This window comes from Labrus mixtus, chromosome 19, assembly GCF_963584025.1.
Source record: "Labrus mixtus chromosome 19, fLabMix1.1, whole genome shotgun sequence".
In the NCBI taxonomy this organism is placed as follows: domain Eukaryota; kingdom Metazoa; phylum Chordata; class Actinopteri; order Labriformes; family Labridae; genus Labrus; species Labrus mixtus.
The window spans coordinates 11,891,485-11,915,921 of NC_083630.1; the positions used below are offsets into that span (position 1 = coordinate 11,891,485).

General features: G+C 40.8%; 1 protein-coding gene across 1 annotated transcript in view; it reads left to right on the top strand.

Moving 5' to 3' along the window:
- LOC132994362 (contactin-associated protein-like 2) overlaps nucleotides 1–24,437 on the top strand; it is a 239,995-nt gene that overhangs the window by 187,222 nt on the left and 28,336 nt on the right. Inside the window, exons 16-20 of the mRNA XM_061064673.1 lie at nucleotides 2,678–2,834; nucleotides 4,092–4,219; nucleotides 13,889–14,059; nucleotides 18,094–18,312; nucleotides 22,807–23,043. Of these exons, the coding sequence (XP_060920656.1) occupies nucleotides 2,678–2,834; nucleotides 4,092–4,219; nucleotides 13,889–14,059; nucleotides 18,094–18,312; nucleotides 22,807–23,043 (912 nt within the window). The remainder of the gene's footprint in view (nucleotides 1–2,677; nucleotides 2,835–4,091; nucleotides 4,220–13,888; nucleotides 14,060–18,093; nucleotides 18,313–22,806; nucleotides 23,044–24,437) is intronic.

Here is a 24,437-nt window from a genome sequence, read left to right on the forward strand (position 1 = left end):
ACATGGGGTAGATGGATAGATATAGAGCATAGAGATGGAGAAAAAGAGTGGGGGGCGCTGAGACCAACTGATAAAAGAGTGAAGGGGAAAAGTCTGCAAGGCATATGAGAGAAGGGAGGGGAAAAGGCTGGTAGAGCAAAAGGTCCAGGAGTGCAAAAACAGAAGGTAGAGAGAGATAATAGGAGGAGAGATAAAGAGAAAGGGACCTCTGAGACAGAGAGACGGCAAGGAAAAGGTGAAAGTAGAGAGGGAGGCCTAAATATGGGAGGGCCATAGAGACAGAGAAAACGGTGGTGGGGATTTGAGGTAGGGAGGGGTTCTTGGAGTAAATTGATGGATAGGTGGTCCAGGAAAGGAGGAAGATTGAGACAATGGGAAGAGACAGGGGAGCAAGGGAGAGACACAGACAGATTAAAAAGAGCAAAGAGGAGACTACACACACACACATACGTTCACAGAGATAAACACAAGGACAAGACAATAGAAAGAGGAACACAAATTATTTTTTTCCTATTACCACACACACAAAAACACACACTGCATTATTTGTAGCTCTCTGTAGAGATCCCAGGCCACGGCTATTGTGCTTCCTAACAGTCTCCTCACAAAAATAGAAATACTAAGAGGATAGAAGGCTAACAAAGGAGCAATGGGTGCAGAGGGGCGACACCAGGGCTCTCTGCATAACAAACAAAAATAGCAGACAAACGATGACAACAAAGAACACACACAAACAGCGCTCTGTTACACAACTTTGCACAAAAACTTCCAACGTTTGAAAATGAATGTGTGCCTGGGAAACTCTGATTCTCATTGTCCAGAGCCAAAGTTTTTGTTGTGATACCTGTTGGGTGCTTTTCAACTAAGAAAAGCAACCTAAATAACACATAAATAATCCTGTGCACTTGTGTTGAATTCGGTATGAGGTCTTTTTAATGGACATGAAGCAACTTGCTGAAATAAAATCCCCTCTGGGAGCAAAGAAGAGGCTTCTTACCCAACAAAACACAACATTATTCATTACAAACTTAATCCAACCATAACCCTACCCCCCCCCCCCCCCCCCCCCCCCCCCCCCCCCCAATTCGAAGGTTAATCAGGGAAGTCTGTTCTCGCATATATTCAAAACACATTTTACTGTGCAAGCACTTGGCACTTTCAACCCAAAATTATACAGGCTGACACACAGCAGTTCTTTGCAAAACACACACACCCACACACACTCTTTCTCTCCCTAAATCTAAAACACACACACACCCACATACACACACAAGTTTCAAAGAATAAAAATATAATAATACAATATATCACACTTCTTGATGCAGTTGTGCTGAATCAAAGTCTTCTTCAATCCCCTGCTGAGACGCAATTTGGCTCATGAGATTTCATTGTCTGATGGAATTTGGCAAAGCGATGTTGACAATGCCGCTTATTTTCCCAGAATAAAGAGGGAAACGTAATATTGTTTCATCCTCTGTGGCTGTTTTGGTGATTCATTTCCAGGCACCAAGATCTGTCCACCTATCTCTCCACCTTGTTACTGTCTTGAGCCAGAATACATTGTCGAATGCAAAGTAAAAAATATTACATTTCATGTTCAGCAGCAGTGATCCTTCACCTCATAATCTGTCATTAAAACACAAACAACCAAAGGCACACATGCACACAAAGAGGTGTCTCAACACTTTTGCTCTGCACATCTGTTGCATTTAACAAACACTCAAATAAAAAGAGATGAACTCATTATTATGCAGAAGATAAATGTAAATGCAGCTCTGGGTGTGTTTGAGTAGATCTCTAAAATCACAGGTGTGATCTGTGTGAATCTGTGTGTCTGTCAGTCTCAAAGGCTTTTACCATCCTGCTGTTTAAAACATGTGGAGTAAATTAATTTCATTCACCGTGCAGCTGCCTGCTGTCTATATAAATCACATTAATGTGACAAAAGCCAAAAAAAAGGTAATAATTTAACAATTAATCGCCTGTAATGGGACTGAGTTTGGAAAGTTTAGTAACTCAACTTTAAAACCTGAACAAAGGTTTGTGTTTTTCTTCTTCATAGACTACTGTACTCTTTCTATGAGGGGCACTGAACATAGGTTACACATCTGAGACCTGTGTCAAAAAGTCACTTACGTCCTACAACAGAGACTGATAGATCATGGAAATGCTTGTTTTATTTAAAAGACGTGGAGAAAACGACTAAAAGATCAGGAGGATGTGTTTCATAACTTTTCATTTGCTCCCAAGTAAAACATTTCAACTGCAAGGGTTGGAGATAAAACATTCAGGCTAAAATTGACGCTTCTTGAAAATAAATATAAGCGACCATGATTTGCACATGTATTTTTTTTTACAAGAACAACATATGCATCAAGAAGCTTGTAAAGGAGAATGTCTGGTTATAAGTTGTACTCCAGAGGGTTCCAGGATTGTGTTCTGGCTTTTTTTGCATTCTGACCGTTTTTATTGACCCCTGAAAAGGTTTTGGACGATACTCCTCATACTACATAGGTCCAAAACTCACGCCTACAGAATCTGTTTTCTTTTGCAGAATATGTAATAAGAGAGCAGGCGAGGTGAGGCCAAATAAGAAAAAGCTATCGTTGATTTGTACAGGTCCTAGGTCTTTCAATGAAACAAACTCAATGTCCAGTTGTTTGTGTTCTCTCCACAGATGGGACTCCTTACACGTGGTGGGTGGGTCGTGGCAGCGAGAAGCACTTCTACTGGGGGGGCTCTGCACCCGGCATCCAGAAATGTGCCTGTGGCATCGACAGAAACTGCACTGACCAAAAGTATGACTGCAACTGTGACGCCGACCACAAACAATGGTAAGACAGAATTATCAATATTGTTGTGTATTATTCAGATATTCAGATTATCTGCAGATATAATTTGGTGTATAAGAAACTTTCAGGATAATATCATATATTTTCAGATATTATCGGCTCTAGCCAGGGGTAGAATCAGTTCTATCTGAACCAGTTCGCTTGCCCACTTTAATCACTGCAACACCTGTTGATTTGCCATGATAAATGGTCTCATATCTGGTAAACCAAGGGGGTCCAAAATGGCCATATGGGGGGTGCCTTAAAACTGCCTCCAGTCTGTGGGCAGATCAAATCAAATCGAGAGTTAACATCCTATCATTCATTTAAATATAATGTTAAAATATGGCTTATTGAGAACCAACAATGTCAACACTGATGCTGCACCTACTCTTGGTAACTTTAACTGTATCATGTCCTATGTTGGAGATTATTCGTTCTCGTCACACAAGTTGTATTGTATATATCTGTGTTTGTCGTTGTTGGGTTTTTTGTCTTATATTGTTCCTTTACTAATGAACATATGTTAATAGGTTACATTTAATTCTATGATGCCAAATAACATCTGGCAAAGGGACTGTCGATGAAAATTAGCCTTTCGGCCAATTCGGGTACATTTACATCCGTCTGAATGTTGATTAATGTACACTGTCCCCTTTCAAATAAAATAAAAAAATACAGACCATTCCGGACGGGAATCTAAATGTATGAGGAGGACATACTGCCTGCTGCATTGTTGTCATTGTTGTCCAGCACTTCAACATATTTCCTTAGTGTCTGATGCTGTAGTAGTAGTAGAAGGACATTTTATGATTTCATTCAGTAGATATCTTACTTATTGCTCCTTTATAGATTGTGTTAATGTACCTCAATCCATAAACTTATGAGGATATTATCAGTAGATGTTACAGTATTACTACAGTTTTATGATAAGAAGCAACCTTACTGGAAGTTAAGGTCTTACTCAGAGATCCATTTTCTCAGCTACAGAAATCAACTGCTTCAATATCTATCTTTTGATGTTCCAGTATTCAATGTTTTTCAATTGTAATTCACTTTAGACAAGGCATAGATAATAAGTTCAAAGTCATATCCACCTTATGTCATCAAAAACAAGTTATTTTTACCGTGGTTAGGTAAATATTGTATCTTCGATCTACAGTCGATCTATTATATTATTATATCCTTTTATTGCATACATTGGTTAAATAGTGTAGCCATATGATCACATGTGCATGTTTATTTTGACTTGTCTTACAGGAGAGAAGATTCTGGTCTCCTGATTCATAAAGAGCACCTGCCAGTCAGCCAGGTTGCCGTGGGCGACACTAACAGACCAGGCTCTGAGGCCAAGCTGACCGTTGGACCACTCCGTTGCCAAGGAGACAGTAAGTGATGAGTTAATTATTAATTATTTTGAGTGATGGGAAATTGGCGAATATGTCAGAATCCAGAATGATTAAAGTTGGTTTGTGGGCGGATATCAAATGAAGAGGATGTTAAATCTGAGGGTTTTGAAATGTGAAAAATTAATGATTGAATCAGAGACAAACATAAAGCAATTCAAGACAAGAACTATGTTTATTGAAAAAAGATGTCCTGATAATAATAAGTATTTACTGATGTTTAACACTGAACAGGAAAAACTTGAACAAATGTAGTTCAATCAGGAGAGACAATTGAATAAAGACAATTATTTATTACAATGAAATATGGAAATGTTCCTTGACAGAAATAATTTTGGCGCTTGGACTCTATGGGGTGGGCGATGTGAAGAATGAGAATTCTTAGCAACGGCAGAATAGAGAATAGATCCCCCCACGGAGTCCAGACACTGGTGGTGGTGAAGCTGATGACTTGATGAGACCAGATGGGATGAGAAATGATGGATGATGATTCTGCGAGATGGCGGTGTTGGGGAGGTGGAGGGGCGCACGAAACATCAGCATGAAGGGACTAAGGGAGAGAAAGAATCATATTTAAAAGGGGAGCAGAACGATGATAGGTTGAAAATAAGGGCGGAACACCATGCCATTGGTTAGATGAGCACCGCTGACGAGACAGCTGATTAACCAATGACAGCCCCCAGAAAATGGGGCTTACCACACTGAGCTTACAGGGAGCCTGCACATGGAAATCAAGGCACAGGTTGTGAAAGGGACATTTCACTGCAGAAAATGGACTGCTGGTCTAATTGACAGGAAATCTGTGCATTAATGACTTTCTCCAGTCAGCAGCTGAGAGAGGTTGTTCCGTATTCCAAAAAGGTCTCAGCTGGTCGTAGAGGCACCGAATGCTTAACCTTTATGAACTGCTCATCAGAGGTTTATTTTAGTTGATGTGAAGTTGTAAAAAAAAAAAAAAAAAGGGCAAATCATGTAACTTGAGCACAGTGTTAAAGCAGCTGGCTTTATAGGGTGTGACAGTTCCCCTCAGACAGTGGAAGAATTAATAGAGAAAATGAGACGGTGCTTACAATAAAGGTCACTAGGCTGTACGGTGTTGTAATGATAAAGGTAATCGGACCTATATGATATCTGTTGAACCATGGCAGTGTTGTGTCGTAAATGCCAACATGTTGCCAGAGCAGGTCAAGCATCACTGCATGGACAACTGAACACAAAGATTTTTTTAAAGGTAAGACTGCTTTCCCTTTAACTTTGGTCCAAAAAAGGTCATTTGTGACCCTTTTGGAGAACAGTCTCTTTCATGCAGGGCAGCAGCCTAAAGCCAGACTGGAATCTTTCCAAAATGTAATTAAGACTGAATAAATGAGCTGTGGGGATTCTGCATTCTGAATAAAGTATAACAAGTGTTGGCATGCCAGTCAGGAACATTGCAAGAAACTGACTTTTTTTCTTTTTCAAAATCTTTTGATTAGTTTGCACAGATGATGAGAAAACATACAGTTGGCATAAGAGTTGACATTGTACTGTGGTCATCTTTTGTAAACCCCATTCCTGCCTTCTCCCGCCCAACCCAGTTAACCCCATACCCACCCACCGAGTCAGGAGTCCTATTCCCACTCTGAAGGTAACCTTTTTCCATAGTAGCCTACCCAGGAGTCTCACACACACTCACTCATGCATACTAGGACAAGGAGCAAGAAGAGAGAGGAAATAATAAATTAATAAAGTAATTGAAGAAAAAACCATTAGAAAAAAAATTAATAAAATATATAAAATATATAAATAAACAAAACAGACACAAAACAAAACTTCAAGATCGTTCCTTTAATAATTCCATTAGACATTCAATTTGCAGGGTAAGACAACATAATTTAGGTTTCTATTTTTTTATTTGGGGGGGAGAGAGAGAGAGAGAGTGAGTTCATCTCTTATTCATTATTTTCCTCATTGATATGATGTTTCCATCAGGGCCCACTGGGGTTGTTCACCCAGTGTCACATTAGCATTCCAAAAAAGAAGCTTGTTGATATTACAGGACTGATGACTGATAACCTCCTGTGTAGAAAATGTGGGCTCCTAAAAGGCTTGAAAAGGACATTGCTCTTATGTGTGTCTCACGCATCATCATGTTCAACATTATTGAAATACTCTGTTTGACTCATGGCTAACTTTGGTATAGAGCATTTTTATTGTAGATATCTTTTTTTTTTTTACTTCTTACTTTACTTTTAACTTCTCGACGCTATATTTTCTTTTGGATCTGTAGGCCAACGTCAATGTTAACATGTGTGTTGCCAGATTAAAGTATCTGAACTCTTTTCAGACTAAATGCAACTGAACATCAGATACTGCAGCGAAACACACATACACACCGAGGGCACTTTAATCCTGGCTGCTTCTCTTCCTGTCTATTATTCTAATCAGTGTTGGTACTCTGTTCTCTGTGGAAATCTTTCATTTTAATCACTTTACTTTCTTCATAACTCTTGAAAACTCTGTCCTGAACCTAACTGCAAGATGTCAGTCCTGCAGAGTGTCAGTCCTGCAGAGTGTCAGTCCTGCAGTGTGTCAGTCCTGCAGAGTGTCAGTCCTGCAGTGTGTCAGTCCTGCAGTGTGTCAGTCCTGCAGAGTGTCAGTCCTGCAGTGTCAGTCCTGCAGTGTGTCAGTCCTGCAGTGTGTCAGTCCTGCAGAGTGTCAGTCCTGCAGAGTGTCAGTCCTGCAGTGTCAGTCCTGCAGTGTGTCAGTCCTGCAGTGTGTCAGTCCTGCAGAGTGTCAGTCCTGCAGTGTGTCAGTCCTGCAGTGTGTCAGTCCTGCAGAGTGTCAGTCCTGCAGTGTCAGTCCTGCAGAGTGTCAGTCCTGCAGTGTGTCAGTCCTGCAGAGTGTCAGTCCTGCAGTGTGTCAGTCCTGCAGAGTGTCAGTCCTGCAGTGTGTCAGTCCTGCAGTGTGTCAGTCCTGCAGTGTCAGCCCTGCAGTGTGTCAGCCCTGCAGAGTGTCAGTCCTGCAGAGTGTCAGTCCTGCAGAGTGTCAGTCCTGCAGTGTCAGTCCTGCCAGTCCTGCAGAGTGTCAGTCCTGCAGTGTGTCAGTCCTGCAGAGTGTCAGTCCTGCAGTGTGTCAGTCCTGCAGAGTGTCAGTCCTGCAGTGTGTCAGTCCTGCAGAGTGTCAGTCCTGCAGTGTGTCAGTCCTGCAGTGTCAGTCCTGCAGTGTGTCAGTCCTGCAGTGTGTCAGTCCTGTCAGTCCTGCAGTGTCAGTCCTGCAGTGTGTCAGTCCTGCAGTGTGTCAGTCCTGTCAATCCTGCAGAGTGTCAGTCCTGCAGTGTGTCAGTCCTGTGTCAGTCCTGCAGTGTGTCAGTCCTGCAGTGTCAGTCCTGCAGTGTGTCAGTCCTGCAGTGTGTCAGTCCTGCAGAGTGTCAGTCCTGCAGTGTGTCAGTCCTGCAGTGTGTCAGTCCTGTCAATCCTGCAGAGTGTCAGTCCTGCAGTGTCAGTCCTGCAGTGTGTCAGTCCTGCAGTGTGTCAGTCCTGTCAATCCTGCAGAGTGTCAGTCCTGCAGTGTCAGTCCTGCAGTGTGTCAGTCCTGCAGTGTGTCAGTCCTGTCAATCCTGCAGAGTGTCAGTCCTGCAGTGTCAGTCCTGCAGTGTGTCAGTCCTGTCAATCCTGCAGAGTGTCAGTCCTGCAGTGTCAGTCCTGCAGAGTGTCAGTCCTGCAGTGTGTTAGTCCTGTCAATCCTGCAGAGTGTCAGTCCTGCAGAGTGTCAGTCCTGCAGAGTGTCAGCCCTGCAGAGTGTCAGCCCTGCAGTGTGTCAGTCCTGCAGTGTGTAGTTTCATGCAAGGGGAAATCCAATAGCTGCAGAACTAAAACACTCACCAGCTTTGATGCATACCAGGGTGTGTTGGCAAGGCAATTTTAAGATTCACATTTGTCACCACTTGAAGCTTGCACTAGAAGCAAGTCAATCTTTTTTTCAACCCCTCTAGTCTGCGGTTGAATATAGCTCCTATTTTTCAAAAAAAAAAATTGTCCTTTTGTCTTTATTGGATAGGACAGCTAAACATTGAAAGGAAATATGGGGAAGAGAGATTCGGGGATGACATGCACCAAATGGTTGCTGACCAGAAGTTGAACCAGTGACCAGTGCAACAAGGACTGTAGCCTCTGTACATGGGGTGCATGCTCTACCAACTGAGCTAAACCAGCGCTCAGGGCATAGCTTCTTTTAGTGACATGTGGGTGCTGCTAGCTGCCTGAATGACATCCCCTCACCTAATCTGGTCCCTGGACTTGACCCCTTGGTCATGCTTGAGTTTTTGCTTTCTTATGCCGATCATTTTTTGTTGGAATAATGACATGACTAGCAATCCTTGAACCAATCAGTGCTCAAGCATTTTCAGTAAGAGGAATTCAAGGTTTTTTAAATATATTTTAGCACAAATAAGGTATTCTTGTCTGCGTTTACATGTACTGGCTTGATAGCCTGCTCAGCATTTGTCCTAAAAATATTTACTTGCAGCTGCCAGTGCAAAGGAGTCAGGATTGTACTTGTCTTTTTTTGCAGACAAGATGGAAAGCTGTTATGACGAGTAGGCTGGTTATATAAAATGACCTGGTTGGTGTCAATCATCTGCCAATTGCCCTCCCACCAAAGCTGAGGCCATCCGGTTATGTTGGTTAAGTAGCTATCATCTAATTTCCAAGCCTTGGACGTTGAGTGTTTGGCTTTGATAACTTGGCATTTTCCAACCACTAACTACCCCCCAGTATAGTCCTCTCTTCCAAATATGGTCACTACACTTCTTCCAGAAAACAACATGGCGACTGCCAAAATGCCACACTCCAGGCTTTAAAAAAATTCAACTCTTTAATGGATGGAGTCATAGTGGCTACTACCATTACGTATACAGTCCATGTTCACCAGGCAGACAACTCTCTTCCAGTCCCAGAACTACATGTCCTTTTAACTGTAGCTTAATTGTTTCTTTTGTCTTCATGGTTAGTCTGGAGTGTGCTCTTGGCCTTAATTGCTCCCTGGAGGCCCCCAAGAGCCAAGAGGCTGCTCACTTAAAGTGCCTTGGGCTTTCTTTGAATGTTCTCTGAGCTCTCCTGATTGTGACCTGAACAAGACTTCACTACAGTAAAACGTATCAGTGCATCATGTCTTTTAAAGTCTTGAACAAATTATTTAAAAGAGTGAAAGCAACATCAATCGGATTCTGACTTATTAAAGAAGATGTGGAAGAAGAATAGAGCTGCTGTGTGAATTTCTCTGTTGAGTGATTTAGTTTTGGTTTTTTTCATCTGCCTTCCTCATCCTCTCTATTTGTTTGTTAGGAAAAGCAAAATGGATTTAATCTTTAGAGCCAGGCAGCATAATCATTATCATAATAATGCTTTATATATTATCTATCGACAGCTCATTTTTCATAGTAAAGGGGGTTATTGATTGGGGGTATGCAATCTCCATGGACTGTGAGTGTAGGAATACAGCAAAGAGTACCATTTAGTTTGCAAAGTCCTGGTACACATCATAAACACTACACTCCCTCATTCATTCAGGTCACCCCTGTGAAAGAGATCCTGATCTCAATGGGTTATTTACCTGGTTAAATAAAGGTTATGTAAATAAAAAAATTAATTCTAGTTCATTGGTCCGGGTCAGGAAGTGGCCTGGTTCTGTCAAAGGCGCATAGCATGACAGAACACCTGCCTCGCATTTCTCACTGGTGTCACACTCGATATGGTCACTTCATCAGCAATCTGGTGCCATTCTCACTAATGTTCCCTCATCAAAGAGCTGCCACCATACAAACAAATCACCACGTAATGACCCATGACTTCACATCTGTATGTGTGCGTGTGGCTCTATCACGCTGCAGTATGGCAGATACAATTACTTACTTACTCTATTATCCACTGTGCGTGTAGGAGTGAAGACAAAGAAAGAGCGGTTTTCTTTCAAATTGACTGACCAAATTAACAAACTCCACAATGAAGATGACTTTGAGCTATATGAACATCTTCCTTGATAGTAAGTTAGGAAGTTGTTAACCATGAATTATGATCTTTATATACTTGGCTTACTTCTACATACTGTAACTACGAATATATTTTTATATATGTGACTAGATTTGTAATGCTGCTGTAGGGGATTGCTGCCAAGTTGTGTTGTGTTCTTTTATACAATGACAATAAAAAGCATATCTAACTTACTATCAATAAGCAGTAATGAAGGGTATTATTGAGGTAGAACTCTTAGTTAATGGCCTATTAGCTATAGAAGATGATCATATAGAGTACGGTACAAATAAGTGCTTACTAATGAATAATAAACAGCCAGTATGCCACTAATTAGCATGCTAATAAGCAGGTAGTTAATGAGGAATATGGTGACCTTTATAGAAAGTGTTACAAACTTTTAGATTAACAAAGAAGACATAGGATTGTTGTTTGACAGATAAACAATTTTTCAGAACGGCATGTTAGCTCTAGTGTTTTTGCACACTGATGTCTGAATCATACCTTTATCAAGTCAGAGAAATCCCTTCAGAGGTTGATGCTCCTTTCTTCTTTCTTGTATGACATTACTTTTAGCCCTTTGATTGAAGAAAAAAAGCCTTTCCACAACATCACACCTGAAGTTTATGGCAAAATAAGTTAGTAGAAAATTAAATTAGTTAATAGATTAAATAAGTTGGCACAGCGTGTGTTGGCTCCATCAAACTGGGAAATAAGTGCTAACAATATATATAGATCCTAAATATCCCACTGTACATACATGACACACATTTGAATGAGTTAGTAAAAAGCAACAGGCATTAAACATAGTCTTTTTTTGCCTGCAGCCACGGTTAACTGTACATTGATTCTGTTTATTTTATCTTATTTTCGTCTATTTTTTGTCTTTTGTGTGTGGGTGTATGTGCCTGAAATGTCCTTGTTAATGACCTGTAGAGCAGTCAGTCATCCATACCATCTGCGAGTACTGGCACATAACCCATCTAGTCAAGCTTAGACACATGAATCATCTTGTTGGCTTTCAGACCCAAACTTCCCCTCAAACTGGATATCACATCATGCCAGCAGCTACACTTTAGTGGGCGTGAGGGATATTTTTAAAGATTGACTACATCCGATTGTTGTTGAGATATTTCACTCTGAAACAGAATTGTTGAACTTGGAGTCAGGCCACTAGCAGTAGCTGTAAATCAAACACTACAAAGGACAGGCTGAATTATTTACATGTCTAAATTGTCCTTGTTGGCAAATGAATTTGTATGAAACCCAACTGATAAGTGACTGTGGTCTGCAGGTGCCTGTTCATTTATTGAACTGGTTTCAAGAAATCTGTGCCATAAAAGTTTAATATTCGTGGTGTCTTAGTCAGTTAGTAAAGATAATTATGTATTTGATGGATCACTTTCTGTAACGTTTGTTTGATAAACATTTCAATATGGGAGTGTTAATGTGCCACAGAGCCAATGAGCTGCATCTGTGGATCTGGCACAGGAAGCATTCAGAGCTTGATGATTTGGTTTTTAGTTCTCCACTCCTCCTCACAACATAGATCCCCTCTCTCCAAGCTCCAACTCCCCTCTTTCCGCTCGTGTTCCCACTCCTTCATTCTGTAGCACCACTCTCCTCCAGGCTGCGATTCGATATCCTTGTATGCTTCTTCTTTTGTTGATGTCTCTGTCAACCTTCTTTTCACTCTCTTTCCTGAAACTCCCATTCAGTTGTATTTTTTTTTTTTAAATATTACAGAAAATGAGACTTGCATAAAAGTGAAAACGTTTGAAAAATAAGGTTTTCCTGTAACCTCTTCTCCAACACCCTCGTGTTTCCCACATAGCAGACAAAGAGACACGAGAGTGCAGGTGTAGTTTGTCGGATGTAGAAACCTTTGTCCTACAAATCCAGTGACAGTATATTAGTTGAGTTTATTTGCATACATATCTATTGTGCAAAATCTAATTGCAGAAACATAAACTCTTCTCCTTCTTACTGTTTATATCTTGTAAAATATCATCATTATATTCCCCTAAAGATATAATGCTGCAATCTTCAAAAAAATCATTTAATTATCAGTTAATGGTTGTGAAAATAAGTTTCACAGCTATGTGGGAATTTTCCCCTTCTTGCTAGGATGTAAATGGATGTAAAATACATAATCATTTATTTCTGTGGCCTCTGCGGGCGTCCTCCTGTTTAGTCCTCAATTAACCCTGTTTAATAATTGGCAGTGCCTCCTGCAGAGAAATGAACAGTATTCCAACTTCAACCTCACTAATCACAAAGGCAGCATCAGCAGGTGGTGTGTGTGTGCGTGTGCGTGTGCGTGTGTGTGTGCATGTGTGCGTGTGCGTGTGCATGCGTGCGTGTGTGCTGCCCTTGCCCCTGGTGATGTGAAACAAAGGGGAATGGGGAGTAACTCAGCTCCTGTCATTGTGGAGCGGTTATCACACTGAACCAGGAGTTCTGGTGTATATACCCTCAGCAGTCACTTACCAACATGTGTGTCCACCTAAAATGGAATAAAACTTAGACACTTTCACTAAGAAGGGTTATCCAGGTAGCTAAAGGTTGAATAGTAAGTCTCGTTATAGATTTGTCGCTTGAATGAAAATAAATTAGCAGCAATTTATCATTGTATATCTGGAGCCCAATCATAACAGAAGTTATGTAAATAAACTGAAGATATAGACTGTATTGGTTGTAATATTATATTAAGACACCTAACATTAACCCTCAAATGAGCAAACACTTGGCAACAGTGGCACTGACAAGCCATATGGCAGTCTAAAAGGGCCAAATTCAAACACTAAATTCCCATCTCATTTAACTACAGCCACTCGTTGTAGCAGGTGTTATGGCTTAGGGTCAGAGGACAAGCCTCTGAGACATCAGAGAGAGCCCACACAGACTTTTCAGATCTCCCGTTGACCTCCCATCCCATTAACTCCTCTTCCTCCTGCCCTCAACATGCTCCTCCTCTCGTAATCTGCCCTGTGCATGACTTTACACTCCTCTTTTCCATCACTTCTTCAACATTCTGTCCTCTCACCTGTGTCTGACCTCTTTCCTCGAATTCTCCTTTACTCTGCTCTCCTTTACTCACCCTCCTACACTTCATCTTCCCTGAGCGAGACAGAGACAAGGCAGCGAGAGAAGAGGAGACAGCAGAATCTCTTCATCAACCACAGTGTGATCATTCATCAGCAGCTATTTAACGTACTTTATCTTCATAATCCTCAGCTTGTTCAGCTTCAAAAAAGTCATCAGAAAAGGTGTCACCAAAAATTCCTGTCACACTTTAGTCCATGCTGCCCCCCTTATAACGGCCTTAATTTGAGTAAGGTGGTTTCTCTCTGATAAGATCAACTTTATTTTAAAGTTTCAGGGCAATACAAGGGACATTAAACTTTCTGCACTGAAATATAGAGTTTGAGGTGCTGGATGCATTTCTGCTGAGAAGTTAAATAAAACAGTAGAATGAGAGATTAATAGCTTTTCAAAATAAATTGAAATCTGAATCAGAATTTATTTCCACAATACATTTGTCACGTAGCTTATCAGATTTGAATCTGCTAAAGGAGAGGTCAGCAGATGAATGTCATACAGGATGAATCTGAGCTCTAAATCTTTATTTTTTTCTTTCCAGATAACTACTGGAACGCTGCCTCCTTCACCACCCCGTCATCCTACCTGCACTTTGCCACCTTCCAGGGTGAGACCAGCGCTGACATCTCCTTCTATTTTAAGACCAGCGCACCCTACGGAGTCTTCCTGGAGAACCTGGGCAACACTGACTTCATCCGCTTGGAGCTCAAATGTAAGAAACGTGTATGTGCGTGTGTGTGCGAATGTGTCAAACCTCCCTATTTTGTCCTTTGTCTAGCACAGTTAAGCTTTAAATCCAGAAGTCAATCCAACAGTGCAACCTTTTTCACACACACTCACACACACACACACACACACACACTCTCTCAGAACAACCGAAAGCACAGCCAGTCAATTGCCATCATGATTATGACGCACCATACTTTGTTTGATTGCAAGTGAGAGCAATCATTTGTTTAAGGTAATTGGTGTGTGCCATAATTATGTCCATTATGATCCTCTGTTAAACCAAATCTCCCATTTTCAGGGACGACAAAACACAAGCCCAAGCTTTCTCACACACACACACACACACACACACACACACACACACACACACACACACACACACACACACACACACATGCAGGCACACGCCTACACACACAACTCTCTCTCTCTCTCTCTCTCTCGCTCCCTTTTTGTTTGTTTTTTAAAACATTCAAGCTCATAGAAATAGGTTTTATATCTCCTCAGAGTACAACCTTTTTTTTTTTTACTACCTCACAAAGAATCCACACACTCACACACACACACACACACACACACACACAGTCGGTGAAAAGGTAAATCAATGTTCACTACCTGCACATTGAGAAACGTCAGAACTAAAGTGGAAGAGATGGCTAAAGGAAAGAGGAGAAAGAAACATTTAAATTTAAACAATGGGACACCATTCACATTCTCCAAGTCTTTTGTCAGGGTTATGATTGACATGCCACATTGTAGGTTAGGGTGATCCTGTTTCAAGTAAAAACCATTCAGCACTGGTTGAGCGGCTCTGATCAGGAATGCTAAAATCTCGGGCAACTATTGAACCGCTGAGCTGCATTGTGAAGCTTCCTGGCACTGCACAGCTGTTGGTACATGAATTACTTTTTTTATTCAAAGGTGCTTGAGCGAAGTGAGAAAGGTTTTTTTTTTTTTTTAACGATTTCCTGCCAGTGTGCCTGCCGCTTTGTGTCAAAATCCCGATGAGGAGATGGATTTTTTTTTTTTTTTTTGCCAAAGTGCATTTTAAAGCCACCATACTGACTGGCAGTGTGTCAGCTGCTTTGTGGAGTAAAAGTTCTATAAGCTTTTCATTTTCTGTTCCAGTTCTTCCATAAAAAAAAAGTCAAATACACATCCATACAGGCCCAAATGTATTCTTACACAAAAGAAAATGTGCTGACACTGCACATTCAAGTGAAGTGAGAAGTTTGCCAAAAGAGTGTTGGTATTTCCAAACTTTTAATCAAAGATACACTAAGTATATCATCTGTCCAGACTGCACAGCAGGCCTGAGAAGATAGGAAATGCATTTGTGTGTTTGTGTGTTTTTTTCCATATATTTATAAGTGTGTGTGCGTGTGTTTCCTCAGGATTGCAAAATGCCCTTACATCACTTTTTATCACTCTGCATTTTGCCCCACAGAACACATTTGGACACACAATTACATAACGCCTCGTAAACCACATAAACACACACTCACACGCGTCACAGTTAAACACACACACACGTAATCCCTGCCCTCTCGCTGGTGCAAAAATGATCTGCTGCAATCCAGTCAGGCCATGAAATGACTAGCATTAGGCTGGAATAGCATAGCCGTGCTGTTGCAGGAGCTCAAAGCACAAACACACACTTCATTATAGACAAACACATGACCTTGTAGAAAACGGACATTACTGGGACCTCAGCAGTCTCAGGAGGACTATGAAGAAGGAGGCATGGGCACATTTGAGGGGCAGCACTGAAGATGTATTCAGAAGCATGGGAACTTGGCTGGTGACTGGATTGAGGACAAACAGAGAGTTCCTGTTATAAATGCTCGAGTTCGGTGGTGCTCTGTAGCACAGTGGGGATCCAGTAGAGAAATTTGCTTTCCCACTTTAAGACCATGGCTTTTAAGATACTGTATATTTTGGCCTTTTTTTTTTGTTTAAAACCAAACCAATGCACATTTTACAGCAGAAGTTGAGCAGAAATCTATGCAGCTCTGGCTTTTAAAAGTTGTATTTCTGACTAATTAAAGTGATTTCTATTATGTACATAGCAACCAGATAGGACTAAGAATTGTTCAGACTGTCTTGAGAGAAAATAAATGTCTGAAATGAATCCTTATTCCGCTTCATTATCTGTTCCATTTAAGCACAAAAAATGTTTTAAGACCGAAAGCATTGCATACGTTGGCATTGAAGTTTATTTATTTGCATTGGTTACATATAGCCTGAATTATCAAGCCTTCCAAGAATGTTGGTAAACCAGGCAGTCGAGTCTGGATCTCTCTTCTGGGAGAGTGTCAGGACAAACTTTATTGAAGCTTCTTGCTACATGGGGCTGAAAATACACAGGCAATGAATCTGAAACGTCACATTAGACAAACTCACACACACACTTATCCCTCCAGACTCACAGCAATCATTCACACAAACACACATAATACACAATCTCCTTCACCATTCATCATTGCTTGGTTGTACTCTGGTATAATTTAGATCTTGGCTTTTTCAGCCTTCACATCAAAAGATTAATAGAAAAACAAATGGTTAAAAAATGTAAACGTGCAAACAATAAATAACTCACACACATTAGCACTTACAGCATCTATCACAGCTATGCAAATAAATAAGACTAGCTGCAAGGGCACTTCAGTTTTCATTCCTGCCTGTGGATGGGGGAAAAAAAATAGATTGTAAATAAACATAGACAAAGCCTGAGTGATGTCACAATTTGTTACTGATGGGGGCTTTGGAGGCGTCCCCATGCTGGAAATGCTGTCTCCAACTAACTTTCAGTCAGGCTAGTAACAGGAAAAGAGCTGGAGCTGAGGCGGGTTTTAAGCCTTCTGACAAATAGCTACTTTGTAGTGCATCAATCCTGCTTTACAGCGCTGCTAAAACAATAAAAATATCAACTAATGCACACACACAAGTTGCTTTAGCTTTTGTTTCTGTTTGTGTTTTGTGATATATGTTTGGCTTTCTTCAATCATTTAGAATAAGTGCGTTTTCTCCTCCCTGCCCAGCAGACCTGCTCTTTGCATCCAGACATCATTAAATCAGTGTACTAAAGCATGTCAGAGGGCTTGCACTCTGAGGCTCACTGTGCGTGTGCTTGCATCTATTTGTCTTTATGATGCTATACATTCTGGGTAGTTGAATGTTACAGAACTTTTTAAGGTTGAGGTTATTGGTCAATGCACTCATCAATCAATGACGGGATTTTGTGGAGATGATGTTCTGGGTCTTTTTTCATCTCATTGAAGTGGTCATGTTAAAGTCTGCAAAACGATAAGAGTATAAGAAGGAATGAATAATGGAGGTGAGGAGGAGGGGGGGGGCAAAGTGACTGATAAGCCTGAAAGGGGATTGGTAAGTGAAATTCTGAAAGGCAGCAGTAAATAAAGAGACAATGAACAAACAATAGAGGGAGTAAAACGCAGGGAAGTGTGGACTTAAGGAGGGAAAAGAACAAGCCAACAAGAGAGCACAAGAAACACAGTGAGAGGAAAAAATGAAGGAATGGAAGAAACAATGGAAAATATATGAGCTGCAGGAGCACAAGTTAGCAAAAGGGATTAAAAAAAGATAATAAGATTAGATCAACATAAAAAAGGAAAGGGCGGGTCCTATTGATTGGAATGCGGAAAGAAGAAGAAAGTTAATTTCCCCATTGACCACTGCCTAAAATAATCTGCTCTAATATCAGATCCTAATGAAGCCATAATGACGCAGTACCACACACAGCTTTGTAGTGGTTATTTATCATCTTTATGACTGCAGCACACTGCTGCCAATATATGTCAGAACACAGAATATATCATTTTCATACTGCACTTACACAATATTACCTAATTAAGAAAAGAGACATGTTTGATTTAGAGTGCATATTTACCTGCACAGTGGACTATAATGAAACAGAGAGTTATATGAGTTTAGAACATTTTAACTCATTGTTTCTTTATGTGTGATTAATGACTTTTTCTTACTGTCCTTCCTCAGCTCCAGAAGTCGTCTCCTTCTCCTTCGATGTTGGAAACGGACCTGTAGAGCTAACAGTCAACTCGGCCACGCCCCTCAATGACGACCAGTGGCATCGGGTGATGGCCGAGCGAAACGTAAAAGAGGCGGTCCTTCAGCTGGATCAGACGTACCGGGCGTCTCAGCTCGCTCCTGCACAGGGACACACACGGCTAGAGCTGTTCAGCCAGCTCTACGTGGGTAAGACGAATACGTGCACACACAACGCTTATATTAGAAAAACTATATGTAAGATTGAATCACTTACACACATCAGATTGCACGTTGAACATTAAATATCAGCTGTATGTAGGAGGGACCCTCACAGAGACAAACTGATTGTTTCCAAAGTTACAAGATGTTGCTGCACACTGGAAATCACTGGGCTCTCTCTTAAGAGGCTTAAGCCAGGTCTAGTTAATTAGTTTATTGTAAATCCTGCACACACACCTACACACGCACACACACACACACACACACACACACACACACACACACACACACACACACTCACACACACACACAGTCATTTCCCTCATTTTATTATTCAAACAAATGAAGAAGCATGCATGTCCTCAGAAAATCATCCCTGTAAGTGATCAGAGTTTTAATGAAGTTGAAGCCTCTTTGCTGAATGTGAGGGCGAGTGACTTTAGAGAACTTAGTTCATTCATAGAGAGCATTTCTTTGATGCTTTATTACTCTATTACATTTATAATTATTTGGATTAAAAAAGTATCATTGCAAAGGAGGATGTCAAACCTTTGACTTTCCCTTTCCCTCACACACATTCTGTATCAGCTATCACGTATTATCACACTTATTATACTTAAGTCTAATTGAAGAGGAATGGTTTGTCCTAAGCTTCCTCTTCTCTCACCAAAAATGCTTCAAAAGCTCATCAGGAGTCCAAACTTCAGAAGATCTATCCACTTGTTTCCCTTAGCTTTTAATTCTTCGTCCCTTTCTTCTTTTGTACTGAGCCGTCACAGGAGATAGTGGAAGATAAAAGAGGAAAAACTTGAATGTTCCAACCGCAGAGGTGACAGAAACTTCTCATATCTGACCTCTTATCCTATCCTAATCCTCGTTTTTTTGGAGAAATAACAGATTGACTCTCAAGAAGTCAACATCCAGGGAGCGTTATGGAAAGGAAAGGGATTTTAATTTGTTTTTTAATTTTTCTGTGATCCAGAAAAGATGGATATCTTCTTGTGTTTAATCCTACCGATCCTTGCGGTAATCCAGATTTGATCACTCTTCCTTGATTCTTCTTTGTCACATTATCTTCGATGTCTTATGATGTACAAAAAACAAACCAGTGCAGAATTCTGATGGGGATATAAACGATCTGTTTAGGATTTTATATAGACATACAGCAGGGCAGTACAACAGAGAGCTTTATTTGGCTGCTCCTTGTTCTCATATCCGTCTCTGCATCATCTCCGTCTCTCTTTCTCACATTTGATTGCTTCATTGTTTACTGCTCAGTGGCTCATTTGCTCTAATGGCCCTGTGAGTAAACGTTATACCATCAGCCTGCTGTCTGTTTACCTCACACTGTTAACTTTTAGCTCTATCATTCAATTTATGCATGCACATAACTATCATTTTTTATTTATTTATTGCCTCCTTCTGCTCCTTTGATTTCAATCTTGATTAATGGGCCCACCATCCCACTTTGTCATGATTTTGCATGTTTTTGCTTTACTCTCTCATGGTTGGATTCCTTTGTCTTTATTTTCCTTTTTAAATATTTTGCTTCTTTCTTCACGGATCAACATTTTGCCTGTTACATCTCACTGCATGTGTGTGACACCTGTCACAGGGAAGCCGGCCTCGCTCACCTGCCAAGACAGTAGGTAACATTTAATGAGTACAATGAGATATCTTTGTTATTAATAAAGGCATAAAGGAAAAAATCTGTTTTCACAGTTTACACAAAGACACATACACTTCAGTAAGACAAAGGAACAGAAACAATACTGGGTGTTTGTAATGATAGGTGCTCTTTGGACACTTATTACTGAAGGTGTTAATGCATGAGGGACAGTAAATTCAATCAAAAATATCAATTACAAGTCTCCTAAAAAAAACTATCCAAGGCAGACCGTTGAATATTATGTTCATATGCCTTTGTTTTACATGTCTTCAGTTGTGTGGGAGGATCATTTACCTTGATGTGCAAGCCTGAAGACATTGCACATACCACACATCGGGGACTCACAAAGGCCACACTTAAAAATGCATCATCACACCCCAAACAACACTTTTCAGTTCCTGCCAACAACTCCACATTGTCAGCACCTGCACATGTTAAATCTATAACCCTTCTGAGACTCGCTTACTTTGTTGTCTATAACTGTATCATTCAAAAAAAGTATCATGTTGGAGTTATTAAGCCATCCCCTCTTCTAATGTTGTCCTATAAATCCTCTTTAATCTTCTAAAATGTAACAATTCGTGCTTTTAGGCGCCTCCTTTTTTTTAAATTTCACCATGCACTTGCACACAGGTGTGAGGAAACAACTGTCGACTCTGCCTTAGTGCAATTCAGTTACATTTCCATGCATGGATCCCTCAAAGCAAGCCCATTATGGAGCTGTAAGAGAGATAGTTGAAAACACATATAGCTGTAAACCATCATATGAAATGCACTGGGCTGGTAAAATGGGATTTATATGATAATATCTCTCTACTGGAATTGCTGCGGGGTGAGGAAGGCTTTTGAAATGGCATTTAGACTATATGAATCAAACATGGTCATCTTAAAACAACACCATCAGCATCCTGCAGTAATAAACATGGAGTGGGTAAACACTGTTCTGGAGATCACTCTGGTGTTCAACCTCAAACAGAGAAACAGAGAGAGATAGGACATACCACCACTTTAATAATCCTCTTATACAGTGATAATGGAGGAAAAGCAGTGCAGCAGTCCTGCAGCTCAAATGTAGAATTTATCTGCACGGTTAGATCAGGCTTCAAAGACACTCCATGCAAACGTCACCCTGTTCCCTTAACACAGCACAGTATATAAGTGCACACACATGTTTATTCATTAATCACTGATGTAGGATCCAAATGTTAACATGCAGACACACAGACACACACACACACACACACACACACACACACAGACACAGTGAAGGTCAGAATGTCACCTTTCTTTTAATTAGGCCTTTGCATATTTTGTATTAATATGCGAGTGTGTACTGTATATATCCTAATGAGTATAGTATACATCTTCATTAGCACATCATTAAAAGCTTCACAGAGAGCATCTATAAATAAATAGCTGCCAACACATGTAGCAAGAGTTAAATTTTTCATCAAAGTGTATGTGTCTGAAGTTCTGTTTCCATGTCAGTTATTATGTAAAGTCGTGCCATGATGTGTTTGTGTTAACATGTGTGTTTGTACTGTACTTTATGTGTTTGCACAGCCAAGTTTGGATTTTTCAGGCTGATACTCAGATAAAGAAATCATTCGAAACATTTTACAAATAATCACATAACATGAGCCTGTTTGACAAGATTTCAGATATCAGATATGTTGCAGCAAAAAGATAAATCATAATAGAAAAGAGTTAAAAAAAATGTTAGAAAATAATGTTTGTGGTAAGCTGTGGTAAAAAAAAGGTTCAAACTTCACAAAGCAAAGGCAACTAGATTAAAACATAGAACATAACAGATTTGCCTGAATTTAGAGAAATGAAGGTATAATGTCCCTGCAGGCCTTGGAGCCTGCTGTACATTTAATCAGACACTGATTTAGACCTGTGTAAACAGGTGGCACAAACCTCCAGCCAATCAGAGGAACAAAATTGATTAATTAACAAGGTGTACTAAAAGTCAAATCCGCTGTGGGAAGGAGAAGTGGAGAAAGTGTTCGAAAGCAAACCTGCATCCTGATGCATGAATAGTTTACTGGCTTGAAAAAATAAAAAGTTGAATGCAGTATTCTTCATATGCCTGTGTTGTACCTGTGTGGCTCAGCTAGCTGATGTGTTTAATACAACTCATGTTTAAGTCTCCTTAACATGTCCCTCTGCGTGCACACTTGTCCTTAATCAAAAGGATGCAGATGAGATGTTTTTTTAATAACTAAACTGTCCCTCAGCTCTTGTTAATGATGGTGTGTATGAGTGTGTGTCCATGCTTTTGTGTGTTTCTCCATACATTACAAGCGTCCTCTGTGAGTTTGTCTGAATCTATACCTGTGGGTGTATGTTTATGAGTGTGTTTAATGTTATAGTCATTTGGGCTCAGATTAATCTATTTAACTCCCCTCCTCTGTCCAAGGTAATGGTTAGTTAGACATTAATGGAGCAAGGCCAGAATGAAGATGGTAGCACATTAGCGGAACGACTATCGACACCCCAAGGCTAAGCATTGATGCCTTTACTGACTCATTCAAGTGTCAGGTGTGTGTGTGTGTGTGTGTGTGTGTGTGTGTGTGTGTGTGTGTGTGTGTGTGTGTGTGTGTGTGTTTTTGACATGACATTGGTGGTTTCCTCCAGGCTTTGGAATACGTTTGAAATAATTGTATTCAAAATGGCAAATGGCTTTTTTGACCCCGACATCTCTTTGTCTTTCTCTATTTATTTCCGTTCCTTTCTCCTGATGCTTTCCATATCACTGATGCCACTTCCCATTCTTTTTCCATTTCTCCTTCCTCCCCCCTCCTCCTCAGGTGCTGCAGGGGGACAGCGGGGCTTCCTGGGATGTATCCGCGACCTACGGATGAACGGCATCACCCTGGACCTGGAAGAGAGGGCCGAGGTCACGCCTGGGGTCAAGCCCGGCTGCCAAGGCCACTGCACCAGTTTTGGGATGTACTGCCAAAACGGAGGAAAGTGTGTGGAGAAATACAACGGCTACTTGTGTGACTGTACTGACAGCGCGTACGATGGGCCGTTCTGTACTAGAGGTGAGGGAATTCTTTTGTTTAATAAAACATTGAAGCCTTTAGATTTGGAGGCTACTGCAACTTAAAAGTGTGTCACACTGCTTTTCATCTGCAAAACTTGGAAGTTAAATCAAGCTCCTGGTGTGTGGATTTTCAGGTGTTTCTTTATTTCAGGATTGATTTTGCCATCTCAGCGGGGATTTTTGAAATTCTCTAAGGTTTCTAACTGTAGCAGATAATCTATTCCCTTCGTGCAAACACATTATCTTTGTTGAGTCCTTGTTCAGTTCACAGAGTCAGACTCAAACTGCACCAGGATAACTGCTGGAGTAGTTACGTTTCAATGAGCCTCATTGCCTGACAACCTGCTGGGATTTTTGCTGTAGTATTCTCCTCATGCCCTGTTCAGTTCACACCTGCTGATGTTCAAAGTGTTTGAGCTTATAACAAAAGGTATCGATTGAGAATCTTATTGTGTTTTCCTACCAGTTCTCCCTGACTTCAGAGTGCACAGCGAATATTAAAAACTCAGAAAAATGCAGAGCCGAGAGAACAAACCGCCAAACAAAATGCCAGTCCTGTTACCAGACAGTGTGCAGAAGTTTAGAGAGGAGACACGTCACACTGTTTCTCTGCGCCTGCACTGTTGCACATTGCTAAGGCATCGTGTTTGTTGCACGGGGATTCATTAGATGCAATATTAAAGTTGTGCTTCTCAAAACAAGTTCTGGTGAAATGCTCTGGGGAGAAGAGCAGCAACAGTCAGAGACTTTCTGCTCGCTCCCAGTCAGAGAGTTGATCCCCGGCATGTGAATTAATTTGTTTCCTTAAAGCTAAAGAGTGTTTTTTTTTCTCCCTGAGCTCATGGGGGGGGGGGGGGGGGGGTTGACAAATGACAGAAAGGCAAAGTGTGAGTCTGTTTGTGTTCGCTCGGAAAAAGGGTGAAGTTGTGGGTTTGTGTGTTGACATGCTCGTGTAAGACATGAGAGGACCTTTGAAATGCTGGCATGAGCAATCAGCGTGTGTGTGTGTGTGTGTGTGTGTGTGTGTGTGTGTGTGTGTGTGTGTGTGTCTATGTGTCTGTGTGTCTGTGTTTGTGTGTCTGTGTTTGTGTGTGTGTGTGTGTGTGTGTGTGTGTGTGTGTGTGTGTGTGTGTGTGTGTGTGTGTGTGCGTGCGTGCGTGTGTGTCTGTGTTCAGTCAGGAAAAAAAGCGTAGAAAGAGGGAGAGCACACCCTTGTGTCTGCTTGTTTGCGCGACATGTCCTCTTCCTCTTTTGTTTCCTCTTTTCTTCCTTTTTCAGTTTTTCCTACTTCCAGTACTCTTGAGTCTTTGTTTTTTTTTTTATCTTTGTTATTTTTCTTTTATTCTCTCTCTTTTTAAACGTCGCCTTTTTTCCGTGTCTCTTTTCTTTTCT